This window comes from Scyliorhinus torazame, chromosome 13 (assembly GCF_047496885.1).
Source record: "Scyliorhinus torazame isolate Kashiwa2021f chromosome 13, sScyTor2.1, whole genome shotgun sequence".
In the NCBI taxonomy this organism is placed as follows: Eukaryota; Metazoa; Chordata; class Chondrichthyes; order Carcharhiniformes; family Scyliorhinidae; genus Scyliorhinus; species Scyliorhinus torazame.
This window is the reverse complement of record NC_092719.1, coordinates 141,332,119-141,354,653: the sequence shown is the minus strand read 5'-3', so window position 1 is coordinate 141,354,653 and position 22,535 is coordinate 141,332,119. Positions and strand designations below refer to the sequence as shown.

General features: G+C 45.5%; 1 protein-coding gene across 26 annotated transcripts in view; it reads right to left on the bottom strand.

Annotated features, from left to right (window-relative positions):
* Positions 1–22,535, bottom strand: part of LOC140388298 (contactin-4-like) — a 3,617,424-nt gene that overhangs the window by 566,347 nt on the left and 3,028,542 nt on the right. For all 26 annotated transcript variants that reach the window (XM_072472208.1, XM_072472210.1, XM_072472213.1 and 23 more), the window contains one exon: positions 18,546–18,721. In XM_072472208.1, coding sequence (XP_072328309.1) covers positions 18,546–18,721 — 176 coding nt within the window. The remainder of the gene's footprint in view (positions 1–18,545; positions 18,722–22,535) is intronic.

The following is a 22,535-nucleotide window of genomic DNA, read 5'->3' as shown; positions in this document are numbered from 1 at the left end:
GATCGGTCCACAGCAGATGCCATTTCCCTGGCCCTACACTCATCCCTAGAGCATCTCGACAACAAGGACTCCTACATCAGACTCCTATTTATTGACTGCAGCTCTGCCTTCAACACCATAATCCCAGCCAAGCTCATATCAAAGCTCCAAAACCAAGTCTTGGCTCCCCACTTTGCAACTGGATCCTCGATTTTTTGACCAACAGACCACAATCAGTAAGAATGAACAACAACACCTCCTGCACATTAGTCCTCAATACCGGCGCCCTGCAAGGCTGCGAACTTAGCCCCCTACTCTACTCCCTGTACACACGACTGCGTGGCAAAGTTTGGTTCCAACTCCATCTACAAGTTTGCTGATGATACGACCATAATGGGCCGGATCTCGAATAACGACAAGTCAGAATACATGAGGGAGGTGGAGAACCTAGTGGAGTGGTGCAGCGACAAAAATCTCTCCCTCAATGCCAGCAAAACTAAAGAGGTGGTCATCGACTTCAGGAAGCAAAGTACTGTACACACCCCTGTCAGCATCAACGGGGCCGAGGTGGAGATGGTTAGCAGTTTCAAATTCCTCGGGGTGCACATCTCCAAAAATCTGCCCTGGTCCACCCACGTCGACGCTGCCACCAAGAAAGCACAACAGCACCTATACTTCCTCAGGAAACTAAGAAAAGTTTGCATGTTCACATTAACCCTTACCAACTTTTACAGATGCGCATAGAAAGCATCCTATCTGGCTGCATCACAGCTTGGGATGGCAACTGCTCGGCCCAGGACCACAAGAAACTTCAGAGTCGTGAACAAGGCCAGTCCATCACACGAACGTGCCTCCCATCCATTGAGTCCATTTACACCTCCCGCTGCTTGGGGAAAGCGGGCAGCATAATCAAAGACCCCTCCCACCCGGCTTACTCACTCTTCCAACTTCTTCCATCGGGCAGGAGATACAGAAGTCTGAGAAAACGCACAAACAGACTCAAAAACAGCTTCTTCCCCGCTGTTACCAGACTCCTAAATGACTCTCTTATGGACTGACCTCATTAACACTACACCCTGTATGCTTCATTCGATGCCAGTGCTTATGTAGTTACATTGTATATGTTGTGTTGCCCTATTATGTATATTCTTTTATTCCCTTTTCTTCCCATGTACTTAATGATCTGTCGAGCTGCTTGCAGAAAAGTACTTTTCACTGTACCTCGGTACACGTGACAATAAACAAATCCAATCCAATCCAATTAAGAGTTTAAATGACAAGACTGGTTTTTCTATGGTGGCTTTAGTCCATATCATGGAATCATAGAATCCCTGCAGTGCAGAAGGAGGCCATTTTGCCCATCAGGTCTACACCAACCCTCTAAAGAGCACTCCATCTAGGGACACTCCCTGCCCGATCCCTGCAACCCAACTAACCTGCATATCCCTGGTCACTAAAGGGCAATTTAGTATGGTCAATCCACCTAAGCTGCACTTCTTTAGACTGTGGGGGGAAACCGGAGCACCCGGAGGAAATCCACACAGACAAGGGGGGTAAGTGCAAACTCCACACAGACAGTCCCTCCTCAGTCTCGCTGAGGAAACTGCCAGCCTGACATCCTGGCAGTGCCCCTCCAGCACCCTGGCAGGGCCACTCAGGTGCCCATCTGGCACTGCCACGGTGTCCAGGTGGCACTATCAGGCTGTCAAGGGCACTTTTGAGCCCACTTTCGCTGTCAGCGTAAATGGCAACCCGGATCCAAAATCCAATGCGAGTCAGGAAACGGGTTTCTCGCCGGAGAGATCTCGTTTCCCGATTTGTCCCGTTCCTCACCAGTGACGTAACCTCACATCTATACGTTTTAACATATTTAAATCTCCTGAAAGGGCTCTCTGCCACATGATTCCCCCCTCACTGTGTATTCACATCACACCAACACTGTCCCCTGGCACAGGTTGGCACTGCAACCCTGGCACAGGTTGGCACTGATAACTGATGTCTTCTGGGGAGCCCATGTTGTGGGGGCTTCCCTTTATGCTTGTTTGGGGGGGGGGGGAAGAGAGCCACTGAACATTCCGTGGTTGTGGGGAGAAGAGAGCCCCCAATAACTCAGCGGTTATGCCGGGGGGGGGTTGTTGCAATTGCTCTGTGTTGGGGGAAGGATGGATTGCCCTTATGTTTGGGGCGGGGGGGGGGGGGGGGGGCCTCCATGTCCCTGTCGCAGAGCTGGGAGGGAATTAATTTTCATTAATTTTCAGCATCAACCCCCCTTTAAGGGTGGTGCCCAAACTCTAGGCCGGCTCGATCAGGCCCCACCCATCCTGCCAGACCCCAACCACTACTGCTTGTAGATTTGCAGCTCTGGGCAATAGCCTGGGTGGCTCCTTGACCCACCACATGTCCTCAGTCGGTCACCTGAGCCTTAGTGAGCTTTCTCTTTGCGAGACTTACCATTCGGTTAACTGTCTAATTTCTGGCAGTGGGATTTGTCAAAATATACACCATATTTATATTTAAGTTATACCACAGTTATATTTAACTGACAACAGAAGAAGAGAAAGGAGTAGCGGATGAGTGTCTTTATTTTTTCAGTCGCAACTTTTATCATCTAAAAGATAGAGGAATGGCAGGGCAGTTCTGACTTCTGGCGTGTGTCATAATATACACCAGTATATCATGGTGCAGACACACACACTGATGGACACACAGCAAGACCAATCAACACACACAACACCGCAGCCAATCACCAGTTAGAGCACACTCACTATAAAGACAGAGGGCATCAGTTTTGCCGCTCATTCGGGATGCAGCCTCTCAGTAGGACAGAGCTTACAGCTTACAGCACAGATCTTCATCATGTGCTGAGTGCATAGACTGGTTAGGATAGACATAGGTCTTTAGTTTAATCTAACATGGTGTTAACCCACAGTGAAAGTACGTTCAACAGTTTCTAGCTTAATAAAATAGTGTTGCTCTATTTTAAGTGTTGGTGGCCTGTTTGTGTTCCACGGATCCAGAGCACCCAACACATCATGGTACCAGTAGTTGAGGGTCGTTAGAACTTCTTAGACCTACCTGCAAGTGATCTGCCTTCCACCAGCATACAGCCATCCTGCAAAATGGACAGCGTCCGCCCGCCGCTCCGCATCACCGGTAACCTGGGGGCCAACTGGAAGATATTCAAACAACGCTTCCAGCTCTACCTTGAAGCCACAGACCTGGAAGCTGCCTCAGACACCAGGAAGGTCGCTCTCTTCCTATCCATGGCCAGGGACCATGCCATCCACATTTTCAATTCTCTTACCTTTGCTGATGGTGAAGATAAATCAAAATTCAAGACGGTCCTCCTTAAGTTTGACAGTCACTGCGACATCGAGGTGAATGAAAGTTTCGAGAGCTATGTATTCCAACAGCGTTTGCAGGGTAAGGATGAACTTTTGCATCCTTGCGCAGTCCTGTAATTACGGGTGCACCTCCGACTCCATGATACGTGACCAGATCGTTTTCGGTGTTCAGTCGGACCCCCTACGCCAGCAGCTCCTCAAGGTAAAGCAGCTCACCCTAGCGATTGGCATCGAGACCTGCGTGCTACACGAACACGCCACTAGTCGGTATTCCCACATCCAAGCGGCTGAAATGGCGCGGCAAGGTCCCTATGAGGCAGAACGGATCCAAGCAATCGAGCAACTCCAGGGCCTCAGCCTGGATGAGGGCGCCCATTTCACGCGCTTTTCACGGACTCCCGCGCTTGTGTGCGCCAGGCGAGGGGACGGCGATGTCGACGAACGTACTACGCAGGCGCGCACCATGCATGCGTGGTGGCGCAGCGAGTGTACGGACGCTACAACGGTGGCAACTGTGGCTCCGCCCATTTAAAGCGTCAATGTCCTGCCAAGTCCCGATGATGCCTGCAATGTGGCAAACTTGGCCACTGTGCTGCTTTATGCAGATCAGCTCAGCCTGCCAACTCTCGTCGCTCCAGCCAGCCTCGCAGGAATGTCCGGTCCATTCAACCCATGGTCACTGAGCCCGATTCGGACCTGCTACCCGATATTGACACCAAGGACCCGAAGGCACCTTTTCGAGTCAGTATCATGACAAAAAACAGGGTGTCCCCGAAGCAAAGAATCCAACCTCTATCGGTACACAGCATCGATCCGGACGATGACATCAGCCTGCCAGCTATTAGATTATAATGGCAATGCCATTGCTGCCAGCAGCTCATGCCAACTTGAAGTGATGCACAGGTCACGCAAAGCCATCCTTCCCTTTGAAATCGTGGGCTCCTCGAAAGCCTCCCTGCTTGGCGCGCAGGCTTGCAAGCTGTTGAACCTAGTTCAGAGAGTTCACTCTCTCTCTCCTGGTGACGCATCTGCCTTTCAGGACACTGACTTCAGAACGCAACTCAACGCCAACATCAACCAGTACCACAATGTCTTCGAGGGCATGGGCACGCTCCTGTACATCTACAAGATTGTATTAAAACCGAATGCCACGCCTGTGGTGCACGCACCTCGCAGGGTCCCAGCACCCCTTAAGGACCGCCTCAAGCAGCAGCTGCAGGCCCTCCAGAACCAAGGAGTGATTTCCAAAGTCACAGAACTGACCGACTGGGTCAGTTCCATGGTATGTGAAAAAAAGCCTTCCGGCGAATTGAGCATTTGCATTGATCCCAAGGATCTAAGTCGCAATATTATGAGAGAGCACTAACCAATTCCCAAGCACGAAGAGCTCACATGTGAGATGGCTCGCGCTGAGCTCTTTACCAAACTCAACGCCTCAAAAGGATTCTGGCAAAGCCAGCTCGATAAATCCAGCAGGAAAGTCTGCACGTTTAATACCCCCTTTGGAAGATATTGTTACAACAGGATGCCGTTTGGGATCATATCTGCATCAGAAGTGTTCCATAGGATTATGGAACAAATGATGGAAGGTATTGAAGTTGTTCGTGTCGATGTCGATGACATAATCATTTGGTCCACCACCCCACAGGAGCATGTTAGTCGCCTCCAGCGCATATTCAGACGTATACGTGAGCATGGCCTCCGCCTCAACAGGGCCAAATGCTCTTTTGGTCAGACAGAACCTAAGTTCCTCGGGGACCACATCTCCCAATTGTGTGTGCAGCCGGATGCGGACAAGGTAGCTGCCATCACAGCTATGAAAACACCAGAGGACAAGAAGACGGTCCTCCGATTTCTGGGCATGGTCAATTTTTTAGGGAAATTCATCCCTAACCTCGCCTCTCATACCACGGCTCTCAGGAACCTGGTCAGGAAGACGACAGACTTCCAATGGCTCCCTGCCCACGAGCGCGAATGGAGGGAACTCAAAACAAAACTGACCACGGCCCCGGTCTTAGCCTTCTTCGATCCAGCAAAGGAGACCAAAATTTTGACCAATGCCAGTCAATCCGGCATTGGGGCAGTGCTCCTTCAACGTGATGAGGCCTCATCTTGGGCCCCCATTGCATAAGCGTCACGTGCGATGACCCCTACAGAGCAGCGCTACGCGCAGATAGAAAAGGAGTGCCCGGGCCTTCTGACCGGTGTTGTTAAATTTCACGATTATGTCTACGGACTTCCTCAATTCACCGTCAAGACCGACCATCGCCCGCTGGTCAATATAATACAGAAAGACTTGAACGACATGACGCCTCGCCTCCAGCGTATTCTTCTCAAGCTCCGTTATGACTTCCAGCTGGTATACACCCCAGGCAAGAACCTCATCATTGCTGACGCTCTCTCCAGGGCATTCAACACTCCATGTGACTCAGCGGGATTTGTCTGCCAGGTTGACACCTATGTGGCATTCGCGGCCTCCAATCTACCTGCCTCGGATGAACGTCTCGTCCAAATTCACCGCGAGACGGTAGCTGACCCCTTGCTACAGCGTGTCATGCGCCACCTAATGGACGGGTGGCTCAAGGGCCAATGCCCTCAATTCTATAATGTCAGAGATGATCTGGCAGTAGTAGACGGGGTTCTTCTAAAACTGGATCGCATTGTCATCCCGCATAGCATGCGCCAGCTTGTCCTGGAACAACTACACAAGGCCACCTTGGCGTGGAAAAGTGCTGCCGACGGGCCTGAGAGGTAGTGTACTGGCCCGGCATTAATGAGGACATAGCCAACACAGTGCTCAACTGCCCCACTTGTCAGCGCTTCCCACCGGCCCAACCACGTGAGACCCTGCAGCCTCATGAGTTGGTCACGTCACCATGGACCAAGGTGGGAATTGACTTGTTCCACGTGCTGGGTAGAGACTATGTCCTGATCGTGGACTACTTTTCGAATTACCCGGAGGTGATACGGTTGCACGACCTCACCTCGTCTGCAGTCATTCGTGCATGTAAAGAAACCTTTGCTCGACGCGGCATCCCGCTCACGGTTATGTCGGACAATGGCCCCTGCTTCGCCAGCCAAGAATGGTCCAACTTTGCCAGAGGGTACAATTTTGCCCATGTGACGTCCGGTCCCCTGTACCCCCAATCCAACGGCAAAGCAGAGAAGGGAGTACATATCGTCAAACGGCTCCTATGCAAGGCTGCCGATGCTGGGTCTGATTTCTACCTTGCCTTGCTGGCCTATCGCTCCGCCTCACTGTCCACTGGCCTGTCACCAGCCCAATTACACATGAGTCGCACCCTGAGGACGACGGTGCTGTCCATCCATGTCCCAGACCTCGACCACATTCCGGTCCTTTAACGGATGCAGCTGTCTCGTGCACAGCACAAGGCAGTTCATGACTCTCGTGCAGCTGATCTCCCTGCTCTGGCTCCAGAAGACAACGTCCGCGTCCATCTTCCGGATGGTGGCTGGTCTGCAACCGCTGTTGTCCTTCGGCAGGCTCGTTCCTGGTACGTCTACCGGATGGCTCTATTCGGCGCTGTAATCGACGCGACCTTCGTCTTGTTCCATGCTCGCCACGTGACCCTCCAGTGTCACCTCGCCCTCCTGCTTACCCTGCTACGGACTATGCAGAGCTCCCTGTCACTCTGCCTCCCCCTGACTTTGATGCAGTCGAGCCCGCTCCTGAACCGGCGGTTCTCGACCCACCCTTGAGGCGGTCAATCAGAATTCGTCGCCCACCTCTGAGACTAAATTTATGAACTTTTCGAATTTCCGAACTCTCTGAATTGGTTCGTTGCTTTGTATGATCGTTTCCCTGGTTTGTACATAGTGTTGATCTCGTTACTCTTGTTGCATACTGCTTCTCTGCACCAGGCACCTTCCCATGTAAATAGCTTAGTTCTCATGTACATAGTCCTGTAAATATGTCTTCGCACCCCACACGTAGTTCGGAACATTATCACCACACATTATTTATTGCCACACACATACATTTTCTTATAAAAGGGGGGGATGTCATAATATACACCAGTGTATCATGGTGCAGACACACACACTGATGGACACACAGCAAGACCAATCAACACACACAACACCGCAGCCAATCACAAGTTCGAGCACACTCACTTTCAAGACAGAGGGCATCAGTTTTGCCGTTCATTCGGGATGCAGCCTCTCAGTAGGACAGAGCTTACAGCTTACAGCACAGATCTTCATCATGTGCTGAGTGCATAGACTGGTTAGGATAGGCATAGGTCTTTAGTGTAATCTAACATTGTGTTAACCCACAGTGAAAGTATGTTCAACAGTTTCTAGCTTAAAAAATAGTATTGTACTATTTTAAGTGTTGGTAGCCTGTATGTGTTCCACGGATCCAGAGCACCCAACACATCAGGTTTCCAGTTTCTCTCAGTGAGTTTCCCATGGTCATCACCCAGGTACACGACACAGTTGGAGAAGCCCACCACTACCTGGTTTATTAGCCTTTGAAAAGTAGCTGGAGTTTCCTGAGTCCAAATGGCATGACTCAACACTGACATAGACCATGCGCAGTCACAAAGTTGGCGATTTTCTTCCAAAAGGCTGTCAGGGAACCTGCCAGTATCCCTCGAGTATATCTACTTTTGTACTTCAGGCTGTGTTTCCTACCCTATACACGCAGTCTTTCAGACAGGGCCGTGGATAGGAGTATCCCTGGTCACTGCATTAATGTTTTGATAGTTAATGCTGAGCCTTGTGGAACCATCCGGTTTGGACACGAGCATAACTGGGGAGGTCAAGCTATGATTGCTAGGTCCTATTAATTGGTGCTCCAGCATGTAATTAATCTTCTTCCGAACATGGGCCAACCTTTCCCGACCTAGACGGTATGGTACAGATGTTGCCATGAGGGGAGGAGCGTCTCCCATATGCACATCATGTAGAGCTAAAGTGGTGCCGCCTGGCTCATCTCTACATAGGCTTTTAAATACAGTGAGCAACTTTGCCAAGTCTCCTTGCTGTTCTAAATTTAGGTGGGTGAACATGGTGTCCAATTTTGCTGGAATTTTTGTGTTTGCTGGGGTAATATATTGCCATAGATTGAAGATTGGCTAGCTGACAGGAAACAGTGTAGGTATCATGTTTTTTCTCGTTCGCAGGATGTGCTTCAGGTATCAGTGCTGAGGCCTCAATATTTCACAAATTGAAAGACGTGATTAGGTTGAAGGGACTCAAGGGATGGTTGCGAAATTTGTTGATGACACAAAGATAGGTAGTGTTAGCCGTTTTAGTTGCTGTGATATGAAGAGTCTAAAGTTCTTGTTCCTTTTCACTAAACACCATTTATTTTACTTCCACAGCCTCTGCACAAAACTCTTAACAACACACCACCTGACAGAGGCCACCTGAAGCCCCTTTACAAATCAGTGTCAATTAATGGATACTTAACATACATGAGACAACTAATTGCAATGTCTCTTAACCCATTACTTAACAGTCTCCCCTTCCTTGGAGAAAAAAAATAATTAGGTGAAAACAAAATTTCGAGAAACTCAAAAAGCACACACATGATTTGCCCCCCTTTTTTTTGTTTGGACGAGAAAAAAAAAGTCACAGAAACAGGCGCCCTTCATTAACAATGTCCAAAAGTTTCTGTGAACTCACCCCTCTGACAGTTGATAGCTCCTGTCGACCCATTTAATTTTTGTTATTTCCCCTCTGTCCAACATCTGCTTCAAACTTGCGATGTCTATCCGTAACCTCTTTTCATTGACACTTTTTGTAGAGCGCACATTTTCCCACAGGGGTTTATTTTCAATGTGACAGTCAATAGGTATATTACCCAAATCCCCTAATGCCAACATTTCTGTCAATATCATACTTATATAAAAAGCCATATCCACCGCCTCTACAGGGCTTAACGTCTCAGCAGCCAAAGTGCTTTTTACCACTCTCCTTATTTTCTTTGTTTCCCACACAAGCGGGCAACATTTACCATTGATCCCCAAAAGGAAAATTATAAAACCTCCTGCGCTTGAAACCCCATCACATGAATTTGCATGGGACGCATCACTATAAACTATGAGTTTCAAGTGCTTAAGGTCACCTAAAACCGGGAACCTCAAAACACACTCCTGCATTTTTAGTTTGGCCAATGCTTTATTTGCTCTTATTATGTCTTCCACTTTGGGATCATTCATTTTTGTACTCAACTCTAAGACATCAAAACTCACGTCCGGTCTAGTCTGTCTACCTAACCAGTTCAGTTTCCCAATTAAACTTTGCAGTTGCTCTTTTTCTATCTTTGAAACCATTGCGTCTTTTTGTGAAACTCGGCCACGACTAATTGCTATTGGGGTGATGCTTTCCAAATAAGATTGCTGACGTAAAGTTGCCCCTAACTTAGTCTGTCCAATTTCCAGTCCAATATATTTAAATGCACCGGAAGCCTGACTTCCAACCCTGAATTCTTTCCTCAAACCAGAGATTACAATAGCTTCAAAATCACTAGTCCCACCCCACAAAAAATCATCGACATGCATCATAAAAATGCCAGAAAGATTTCCTTTATAGTGCCAGTAAAACATTGCAGGATCTGCTTTCAACTGGCAACAGCCTAACTTTAACAAAACTGACCTTACCAAAAAATACCAGACTCTAGATGCATCAATTAATCCATATACACATTTGTTCAACTTCCAGAGTACCCCTTCTGTGTTAGCTGCTTCTTTAGGAGGACGGAGAAAAATGTCTCTCTGGAGCTGATGCCCCTGCAAAAAGGCAGCTTTTATATCTATAGATTTGCATTCCCATGCCTTTGTGACTAATAGAGCCAAGAAGATCTTTAAAATAACCTTTCCTGCTGTAGGTGAATCTACCCTTAAATCCTGATCTTCTAAGTTTTCTTCAAATCCCCTTGCCACAAGCCTGGCCTTTGCCTTATAAGTTCCATCCGGAAGAACCTTTTCCATGCAAATCCATCTCTGGGATAGAGCTCGTTGTCCCCTATCCGGTACTTCCGTGTATACCCCAAATTCACTCCAACTATGCAATTCTTGCTGTTTGGCTTCTTTAATAACTTTTTAATCTAATTTATTTGAAGCCACCAAAATCTCACGTGCATGTGGGCTTCTACTCCTATTAGTATTCGTAGTCTTACTCATGTTCCGAGATCTTGACAAACTACGTCCCCTCTCCCGCCTGGTATCTCGTTCTGTACTGCTACTGCTTGATCTTCCCCTTCTGCTGTGGGATGCCCTTTCAATAGTTCTCGACCTTTTCCTGCGGACCTGTTCACTATCCGATGTACTATCTGAACTGGCACTGCGTTTCTGTGCACTCCATTTTTGAACTTCATTTTCCCAATCCATTGCCTTGCCTCCTTCCCCTGAATGCTGTACATTCAACCAATGTTTATACTTTCCAGTGGCATTCCCTGCTCTACTAATAACAGTTGCATCCTTCCATTGACTAGACCCTTCAGGCAAGTATGTCACTTTTGTACCAACTTTTGGCAGTTGCCCTATCGGAAAAATGGCCTGTTCTAATTCACCATAAGTGTTGTGTTCCTCCACAGAAACCCTGTCTATATCAGTTAATTGGTCCTCATAGTTCTGTAACACATGCGTACCAGATGACTCTGGTTCCTCGTCATGTCTGTCTGCTCTGTCTAAATTTGAAAATTTGTAATCTGTACCCATTATCCTTGATGAATATACCCTAACAGTTTGATTACCATGTTGCAAAATAATTGTTTTGCCATCTATGCCTATGATCTTCCCTGGGCCTTTCCATTCATTAGAATTGTCTCTCTTATAGTATACCATGCCTCCTTGCTGAAAAACGGCATCTGATGGCCGTACATTATGTCTTAAAGCTCTGCGGATTCTTTCAGAGACTTCTGCTTCCAAAAAAGCTTTTCTACTGCTATGTAATGCATTTAAGTGTTCAGCAAAACCAGAGCTAATTGTAGTCCCCTCCCAAGCTGGAGGCTGGTCATCCAAAATGGACGGAATTTTAAGAATTCTACCAAACACTAATTGATAAGGACTATAGCCCCCAACCATCTGCTATGAATTCTTTGCATGTACTGCCCATGCTAAAGCTGAATTTAGCCTGCAATTTGGTCGATCTGCCAACATTTTCCGAAGCATGTCATCGATGGCAGCATGATTTCTTTCACAGACACCATTACTAAATGGGCTTTCTGCAGCCGTATTCATAACTCTGATATTCATGTTTTCACACATATCCCTAAACTCATCATTAGCAAATTCTCCCCCATTGTCCGTAAGGAATTTTGCCGGTGGACCCATTCCTGTCCCTATCCATTTTTCCACGATTTGATCCAGAATTACTCTCTTTTCTTTACTTCGTGCAATTGTTGATTGACTATATCTGGTTGCTAAATCTACAAAATGCAAAATAAATATATTATTTGCTTTATCCCAGATCTTAAGGTCCATGGCCACAATGTCGTTAAAATCCCTGGTCAAAGGTAGGGTTACTATCGGTCATGCTGGTGTCCTTCTGTACTTCCTACAAACTTCACAGCGGTCACTAACCTGTTCTATCAGTTTAGTATAGTCATCATCCCTTGCCCCTGCATCCTTTAATACATTTTTCAACCTCCGAGGAGATGGGTGTACAAATTGCCTATGCAGTTTCAATACCACAAGCTTTTTATCAGCTCAAGTCCCATTTTCAACTGCCATTAACACATCCTTAACCACTCTACTTGAAAAATTATTTGTCAGTAATGGAATACAATAGTGTCCCGACTGTGTAAATTGTAAGTCCGCCGTCTTTCCAAAAGCTGTTGCCTTATCCTGTTCCATATCCAGTTTCATGTGTGCTTTCTTCATCGACGGTCTGCTCAGAAGCAAATGTATCTCACTTGATACAACACCCGTGCTAATGAAATGATTCACTCCAGCAATATTGCACGGGATCACCACTCTTTTCAGCGACTTCAGAGTATTATCATCCCCAAACCTGAAACTTGTGGAACTTTCAAATTCCTTAACCTTGTTACGATTTTCAGCATTCAAAGATTCCAGGTATCATTTTAACCAGTCAATTCCACACACAGTAGATGTGCAGCCACTGTCCAATACAACACAGTTGAAGGATTCTGCAACCAACACCCTCATTACCGGCGTAAAACTGCTTATCAACAGGACAATGCCTTCTTTCTGGTCACTATCTTCTTCCTCTTCTGACTCTTCTGTGTCATGTGTCGCTTCAAACACTCTATCATAACGAGTTGGACAGTTGAAAGCATAATGGTATTGAGAGTCACATCGAAAACATCGATTTATCATGCCCCATGCATTTCTGGGGTTCATCTTCCTATTGTAGGTTCTAACTGGGTTTCTGTCTTCATAATTTCCTTGTCTCGGTCTCCATCTATAGTCTTGAGCTCTGTTCGTAGCCATATGATTTTGCCATCCTGTTACTAGTGTATCTTCCATATTCTGCCTTATTGCAGGCTGACCTATTTGGGTCATCAGAGCCATCGGAATAGAATGTTTCCCCAGAAACTTTTGTAAAGCTTTTGTCATCTGTTCGAATAAGGTATCGTTATCAGTAAACTGAACTCCTGTCAAAACTAGGAGCCTATCCATGTTGCTCACTCTAGCACAGTCAAGTAATTTAAAGGCCAACACAGACTGTGGAAATTCCAGATTGTGTTTCTGCAAACTTTTATATAGTCTGCCAAATTCCATTATATAGTCTTCCATGGAGATATCCTCCATTTTCCGGAACTTATCAAAATCCGACCATGCTTCATACGCACTTAACAAGTCATCTTTCTTATAATTCTTATCCATATAATGTAATAAAGTCTCCAGACCTTCTTCTGAGTCTAACTCTCCCAATTCCAGCTCAGAAAGCACTTTGTTTCGGATTTTACTGCCATATGGTAGAGAAAGAGCCAATGCCATACCTTGTTTTCTCTTTCCCAAAGCAGTTACCTTAGTCCACATAACTACTGCACTTCTCCATTGGTTGTACGATTCCCTTTCAGAAAATAAGGGAGGATAGTCATATCCAGCCATCTTTATCCTCGGTTCAGCCATAAATCCCTTTTATTTTTTTTAATTTTCTCACTCACTCCTTGGTTTGATCTGGAAAAGTTGTATCTTTCAAACCTTCACATTTACACAGCAACCATCCTCTGCTACCATTGTTAGACGTTTTAGTTGCTGTGAAATGAAGAGTCTAAAGTTCTTGTTCCTTTTCACCAAACACCATTTATTTCACTTCCACAGCCTCTGCACAAAGCTCTTAACAACACACCACCTGACAGAGGCCACCTGAAGTCCCTTTACATGTCAGTGTCAATTAATGCATACTTAACATAAATGAGACAACTAAATGCAATGTCTCTTAACCCATTACTTAACAGGTAGTAAAGTAAACTGTGAAGAGTTCATAAAGAGACTACAAAAGGATATAGATAGGTTAAGTGAGTGGGCAAAAGTCGGGGAAAATGGTACAATGTGGGCAACTGTGAAATGTTACATTTTGATAGGAATAATAAAAAGAAGCTTATTATCTATATGGTGAGAGATTGCAAAGCTCTGAGGGGCAGAGGGATCTGGATGTCCAAGTGCATGAATCACAAAAGGCTGGTACACAGGTAGAGCAAGTAGTTAGGAAAGCTAATAGAATGTTATTGTTTATTGTGAGTGGAATTGATTACAAAAGTAGGGAGGTTCTGCTTAGTTGTATAGGGCAGTGAAGAGGCCACATCTGGAATAATGTGTACAGTATTGGTCTCTTTATTTAAAGAAAGATAGAAACGTATTAGAATCCGTTCAGAGAAGGTTTATGAGACTAATACCAAGAATGAGCGGGTTGCATTATGGGGTGAGTTTGGAGAGGTTAGACTTGATTCCACAAGAGTTTGGAGAGTAAGGGGTGACTTGATCGAGACCTTTAAGATCCTGGAGTTCATATGGAAGGGATGTTTCCTCTTATTGGAGAATCTAGAACTAGAGGTCACTGTTTACAAATAAGGGTCGCTCATTTAAGACAGAAATTAGGGAATCTTTTTCTTTCAGAGGGGAATCTCTGGAACCCATCCCTCAAAAGGGAGTAGAGCAGAGTCTTTGTATATTTTTAAAGGCAGAGCTGATCCTTGGGTAACAAGGGGGTGAAAAGTTATTGCAGGTAGGCAGGAATGTGGGGTTCAAGTTACAATCAGATCAGGCATGATCTTATAATAATAATCTTTATTAGTCCCACAGGTAGGCTTATATTAACACTGCAATTACGTTGCTGTGAAAATCCCCCAGTCACCACACTCCTGCGCCTGTCCAGGTACACTGAGGGAGAATTCAGAATGTCCCATTCGCCCAGCAAGTACGTCCAGTAATCAGCGCAAATATGTCCTGCCTTGCGGCGGTTCAAACACAAAGGCTTCTTGGCTTCACTCCTGTCTCAGCACCATCCTTTCCATCCTGAGGAGGGGCCCTGTGTTTCAGCAGTCCCTTCTCTCCCAGGGGTGCTCAGTTTCTTATCTTTCTATCCTTGACAGTTGGTTGGGAGTGTCTTGGGAAGGCTTTACTTTGGTACGAGGGTTTGTGGATAAGCTCATAAACAAGTTTGTTGCCTGCACGGCCCCTGTTACTACCTGTTCTTCTGTGTTCCTTTTATCAGGAAGGATTTGGAGTTTTTGAACTCCTCAAGGAGAATTATTTATCAAATGTTTTGCAGGCGGCCTTGTTTTTAAGTGCCTCTAACCACCGGTCAAATGTCAGTCGTCAAAGGTGTTCACATTCCAGGTATGTTTGTTCAGGCCATTTCCTGATGGTACAAGATTTCTGCTGGTGTGCTTCCAGCAATAGCCAGTACACATTTAAAATAACCCGTTTTACTGTCTCATAGCTTGCCGACTTTGCTCAGGCAACCGCGAGTAAACCTCTTGAGCAGGGACTCATTTTCAGTTGGCCAATTTAACTGCCATGCTCACCTTTTGATGAGATAAAGAATGCACCCTCCTCTTCTTCACCAAATTTAGAGATTAAATAGGTAAATTTGAATACCTCAGCCCTTAAATCTCAGCTGGGGATGCCTTCAATGGACAAATGGGATCATCCCCATCAGCTTGAGTTGTTTTAATTGAAACTCCCATTCCTGCTTCTCTCTTATTCTCTTTCCTCAAATTCCAGTTTCAATTTCCACTACACCAGTTTTAATTTGTCCTGCCACTAATTTATCTGCTTATGTGTCCTCAGTTTCCACCTCTATGTGTTTTGACACCCATTTGAAAATGTTAATTATTCTGGCTTTTGGGTGGAAATCACCTTGAGGTGCCAAGCTACACTTTTTAATTCTTCCAAGGATAACTAGTTATCTCATCTTTCTTTATAATAATACTCTTTATTGTCACAAGTAGGCTTACATTGCAATGAAGTTACTGCGAAAAAACCCTGGTCGCCACATTCCGGCGCCTGTTCGGGTACACTAAGGGAGAATTCGGAATGTCCAAATTACCTAACAGCACGTGTTTCGGGACTAGTGGGAGGAAACTGGAGCACCAGGAGGAAACCCATGCAGACACGGGGAGAATGTGCAGACTCCACCCAGACAGTGACCCAGCCGGGAATCGGACCTGGGATCCTGGCACTGTGAAGCCATAGTGCTAACACTGAGCTACCATGCTGCCTTACGAAAGCATTGATATCGAATGTGGATATTTGGGCACTTTAGTATTACTGACCCAAGGAAACCTTTTTTGCAGTTTTTGAGTTGCCTTTGAAGGAACGATTTGTTTTTCCCACTCCAATTCTTTGGTCAGTTTGCGAGAACAATTCCAGATCTGGGGCCTCGATGTGGGGAGTGTTGCAATTATGATGAAATCTCGGTTTGGTAGGTTTTTAATAGTTGGGGCTTCTGAACCAGGTAATATACTTGTTCCAAAAGGGAGAGAGCTGAAAACATCCTTGCAGTCTCTCTGTCATTTGGCCTGAACTACTTCACCCATTGTGTATTAGCAAGGGGTTTTGGGTCAACCTATCTGTGGCAGTCATCATTTCAATTTCCAGCGCTTTGCATTTTAATGTCTCTTCCTTGGATAGCATTGGGTTTTGGTGGGTAATTTGTTTGCTTTTCATCTTCCCCCTCGAAGATGGCCTTGCATTTTTAAGTAGTTTGCTCTGATTCATTTCAAATCACAAAATTTTCAGTCAGTTGAAAGTTGAAAAATCACATCTTCAAAAATAAAGGAGCATAGTCTCATGACTATTTATATAGCAGTTTTCATGTTCCTGGAAAAATTCAAAGTGTTTCACAGCTCATGAATTGCTCTTCAAATATAATCACTTGGGCAGATGAAGTCTAAACACAGTTTGTTTCATTACCAACTATGTTCAGTAGCCATGGTACAGTGGCAGCTAATATCTAAGTATCTCCTATTTTCACCAAATTCCAATATCATTTCAAATAATAAACAGACCTGACATAGGCATGCATGAAGGAGATCAGTCTCAAATCTATTTTAAGTAGCTCCAAATTTAAATGTTTGATTCCAAATCCTCAATCAATCTCCTTAAACCACCCGAGATGCTATAAGCCACCACTCCTGTGCTTATAAATCTGAAGCTATGCTGAAAAAAAGCCAGGGCTATCAGCTGGATCCCCACAATGTAATTTGGGAAACATTGGAAGATATCCAAATTGAGTCAATTCAAGAAAGACTTTGCAGATCACCTGCATTGGGATGTTACAATTAATTAAAAGCAGATAAAGCAATCTCATATCATTAATGTGTTCACACTTTAATTCCTCAATTTATAAAAGCAAGAGTGAGGAATGGTCTTGGGAACACACATGTCCCTTGTGACATATGTACCTAAAGACAGTCTAAGAAAAGGGAACACACTCACTCAAGAATGTACAATGAGGGAAAAGGGAAATAGTTCAACAGATAAGTAGAAAAATTCTCTTGATAGTCACCTGCAAACGCTTTCAAATTTTTACAACATATTAGTCATATAAACAATCAACGGAAATGAGAACAGGTAACGGTGAATATAGGAACTTGTTCAATAATCATAGGCATTGACAAGTATTGCTGTTACGAGGTTGCAATTCATAATATATTTTATTGAAAAGTGTAATTGAATTAAATATTTATCTGAAGAAATTGGTAAGTCTGACAAGAAAGGCACCCATGATGCAAGAATCTCAAAATGCAATTCAATTCCTATCTTCTCTCAGTGCCATTCTTGGAGGTAAGTTGCACAATCTGACTCAACATGTAATCAGCTAATATGATTGTTAAATATAATAAACTAATTCAGGCATAATCTTGTTTGTCATAATTATTGTAATTTTGGAAGAAAAGCGAAGCTAAGAGGTCGGAGATTGACTAATTTGACTGATCAACACTGCAATCATCCCATACGATTACACAGTGCTTCCTTTGAGGATATAAGTGTTTGGCAACCAGAATAAGCCTCTACCTGCAATGAATGTAGTAACTGCTGGCACCATTAAGGCTCTCTTGTAGCTGCAAACAAATCTTAATGTACATATTTCTCAAAATGAAAATCTCTCCTGCTGTGCTATCTTCACCAGCCGGTTGTTTATTTTTCTCAGCAATTTAAAATTCAACCAGATGTAGACAAGAAAATCACAATACAATGCTTCACACATCAACAGAATTAAACTTTGCAGCAAAAGTGGCACATTTTTGCATTTGATTTTACAACCTAATTTTCATTTTTCACTCTTACACGACTCTTTCTTCATCTTAGACATAGTTTCATGCACCCCGTCTAACACCTCAGCTCAGTCACTCTGTCTATTGGCAGTAACAATCAGTGATTATATTAGTATGGCTGTGGAAAGACAACACAGTTAAACTCGATATGAAAATTACAGTTCAATGCACTGTAATGGGGGAGAAACCAGGCTAATTCTATCCCTCTTCAGCAGGAGGTGTTGAGGCATCTCCCTTGGCATCTCATCTGCAATCAGCCAACATTATCATGACACCAAGCATTAATCCTTTCTTGTACCAGTCAATAATACACTGACGCATTTGTGTTACAGATGGCTTGTTTCATCACACAGCTTTTAACAGTCTTTGATCGTATTATCCAAATAAAACATTTTCGGCCATTCTCAGGTCTCATATATCTGAAACCCAACACATTAACCTTGCAATAAAAACTCCACCGTGTGACAAAATTAGATTATAAAGCTATGTGAACCACTTACCCCTCCAACCTTTTCAAAATGATCTCTATCTCTTCTGAAGTCAATAAGTTGACCATTAAAAGACCACGAGAATTCAACACTCAATGAAGGATCATGGAAGACTTGGCATGGTAAGATTGTGCTTTCACCCACTGTCACATCCATGTCTGATGGTGGTATTGTAATTCGTGTCGGGTCTGTTGAGATTCAAAGAAAAAGTTATCCACAAAAAATTCTCCACAACCTTTATTCAATTGCATAAACAAAATAATTTATTTGCAGAACATAGTATTTAGAATTGACGATCTGACAAAGGAGTGACTGTTGTATGATTGAAGGTTCTCTGCCTTGGCTGAGGCTAGATGCTAATTATTGTGCAATGACTCTTGACTTCCTTTGGAGATCAAACCTAATAGTGATAACCATCATTTTGCAGACTGTTCATGACCTCAACTCTTCTGAAGATCTTCCCGTCTCCATGTCAACAACCACATTATCTCCCATCAATAACCTGTTTCTCCCTGTTCTGATCACACTGCAGACCTCTGGTCTGAAAAATTATTCCTGTTAAACCAGTTTCCTCCTGCTTCATAGAATCCCTGCAGTGCAGAAGGAGGCCATTCGGTCCATTGAGTCTGCATCGACAGTCCAAAAGAGCTTAGGCACTTAGCTATGGCCGCGTCCCTGCCCGATCCCATTAATACCACTTAACCTTTGGACACTAAAGGACAATGTAACACGGCAAATCCACTGAACCACATCTTTGGACTGTGGGAGGAAACCGGAACACTCGGAGGAAACCCACACAGACACGGGAAAATGTGCAAGTGCCACACAGAAAGTCATCCAAAGTTGGAATCAAACCCGGGTCCCTGGCGCTGTGAAGCAGCAGTGCTAACCACTGTGCCATCGTACCGCCAATTGTTTTCTTTTCCTTCTTGTTGCGTTTCCACCCTGCTAGATTTTCGCAATGCAATCTCATAGATTACATAGAATTCACAGTGCAGAAGGAGGCCATTCGGCCCATCGAGTCTGCACTAGCTCTTGAAATGAGCACCCTGCCCCCCCCCAGGCGATTCTCTGCCCGGGATGGCCCAAGTGGCCGCCAAGATAGCCCGAGTCCCACCGGCGTCATTCACATGTGGTCTTACCTGGTGGGACCTCGGCGTCCATCCTGTGGGGAGTGGCCTGGTGGTGGTGGTGGTGGGGGGGGGGGGGGGGCTCCACCGTGGCCTGGCCCGCGATCGGGGCATTCCGATCGGTGGGCCGGGCTCTCCTGGTGGGGGCCTCTTTTACTCCATGCCGCCCCTGCAGCTCTACGCCATGTTGCGTCGGGGCCGACGTGGAGAAAGAAGCTAGTGCGCATGCGCGAGTTCGCGCCGGTCCCAGAGCACATGCGCGAGTTCACGCCGGTCCCAGAGCACATGCGCAGACCCGCGGTGCCTGTTTGACGCCGGTATTGGCAGCTGGAGCTGCTTGAGTCACTCCAGTGCCGTGCATGCCCCCTGTAGGGTGCAGGATCGCTGCTCCTGGAGGGCTGTTGACGCCATCGTAAAACGTGACGGCGTTTATGACGCCGTCAACACTTAGCCTCACATCAGAGAATCCCACCCCCTTTTTCTTGCCCCTCATGTTGATGATGGTGTGTATAATGCCTGACAATTCTCTGGGAATGAGAATTTCATTAATAATGCTTTCAATTTGGTTCTTCCCTTTCCTCCTGAACTGCTCGTTCCCATGTCTGCGCTGTTATGTATTATAAGCATGCTGACACCCACATCAATATGGATGATGCTTCTTCCCAACTTGATCCTGTAAAGATCTTTTTTTTTTCTTACAGTTTCTCTTGTGTCTGTTGTGCTGACTCCACCTTCGGCATGAGATCTCTCTCTCTCTCTTCTACAGTATATAAAAGTACACTTGGCAAAACACATTCCATTTCCAGACCTATGATTTCACTCCCTCCTTAATGGCATCAACAACAACATGGCCATTGTCCTTAGCAGTACTGTACAAATAGCACTCCCTTGTGATCTGTCCCAGATAGCTGTGACTTTCATGAGCCCTCAAGTATACTGAGAACACTGAGTAAGACAAGGTCAGGTATGAATCATTAAGCTGCCTTATTTACAACCTGTCTTCAATCAATAGGACAAAACCATGATCACACTAACCATCCATATTTGCTAATCAACAATCCTGTTGCATGCAAATTTCTCAACTGGCCGAAGTTTCCAATGGTTTTAATTTCAAAATCTGACTGGCTGCATGTGGTCATGTCCCTGTTTTAGTCTATCTATGTTCACAGTGGGCTGACCAACAACCTCCGATCGCCTGGGATCAAGGACTTCACAAATGCCTAATTATGGAGGCATTGCTTGCAGTTTTATTTACACCATTTGGAGAACAATTTCAAAGTTGAGCCTATTAGCATTTTAACCACCTATAATTTTATCCACTTTAATGACCTAGGGTCTAACGGCCATGTTGTGTCGGACACGAATCTGAGTGAGCCAGTTATATCACGAGAGAGTCCGAAATCGGCAACTGCGTTAGACGCCATTCAGTTTCTGATTGATCCGGCCCACTCCCGTTGGTGAGTTCTGGATCCCGCTGCATGTCGATAAACCAATAATCACAAATTATGGCCAATCTCCATTCCATTAACGAGACAAGCCCATTATCTAAAGGCATCCCATGATTTAAACAGCTCCCAGTGGGTGATCACGTGAGCACTGATTCGTACTGGTCCACACAGGGCAGCACGGTGGTGCAGTGGTTAGCATTGCTGCCTCACGGCGCTGAGGTCGCAGGTTTGAACCGGGCTCTGGGTCACTGTCTGTGTGGAGTTTGCACAGTCTCCCCGCGTTTGGCCACAGGTAGATTGGCCACATTAAATTGCCCCTTAATTGGAAAAGGCCCCTAAGTGGTAAGGGATAAGGCAGGGTGGCCCCCTGGTCTTCCCTCTGGAATGTGGGCATTCTAGCACTGCCAAGGTGCCCGTGTGGCACTGCAAAGCTGGCAGAAGCACTCCCAGAGTGCCAGTGTGAGACTGCCAAGGATCAGGACCTGAGGGGGGCAGTGCATATGAAAGGAGGGTGGAGGGGGTATGAAGGCTGGGGGGTGCAGGGCGGGTATGAAGGGGCCTCTGGAACATTGGGGAGCAGGTGAAGGCTGGAGGTCCTAGAAGGGGTGGACAAAAGGGGGCATGTGAAGGCCTGAATGCCATCACTTGGGATTGGGAGAGTGTGGGGCAATGCCCATGAGTATGTGTGTGTCTGTGTGTGTGTGTGTGTGGGGGGGGGGTGACATTTCCCATGGGTGTCGGGTGTGGGGGGCCCACAAACCCACTTCGAGATTAGAGCACCCTTTCAAATGGTGCCCTGATCTCTGAGGAGCTGGTCTGGCCAGCAAGTTGAGCTCCCCAGTGATGAAAATATTTTGACGTGTGGGCTATTATAACAGACGCCAACAATGCAGGGGCTATTCGGGGGTAAAGTCAACCAGGCTTTACATTAGATTGCACCCCAGGGAGAAACTTCCCAGGGCCCCAAAAAGTGACTAAATGTGGTTAGATAGTGGTGGGGAACTCGCCGACAGAGCTGGTGGAAACTCACAGCAAATCCTGCCACAAATGACACTTTGAAACGTTTCCATTAGATTGCACCCCTAATGTTTAAATGTAATGCTTTTTAAAAAACATTACTGTTGATTAAATATGAAAATGTCTCAAAACATTACAATGGCCAAGAGTGGGAAGCCTGGTTGACTTTTCCCCTGAATAGCCCCTGCATTGTTGGCGTTTGTTAGAACAGCTCAACTGTTCTCTCAGTAGACAACCGTTAACTCATTATGAAGGGATGATTGCACCCAAACCTCTCTATTCTGTCTGTCTCTGCACTGCATCATGTTGTGCAATTACCCACACAACTATAGGAGGAGTTGACCATAAATGTTATTAAATGAAGGATCTTCAATACTTTGCAAATGCAGAAATGATTATTTTGATCG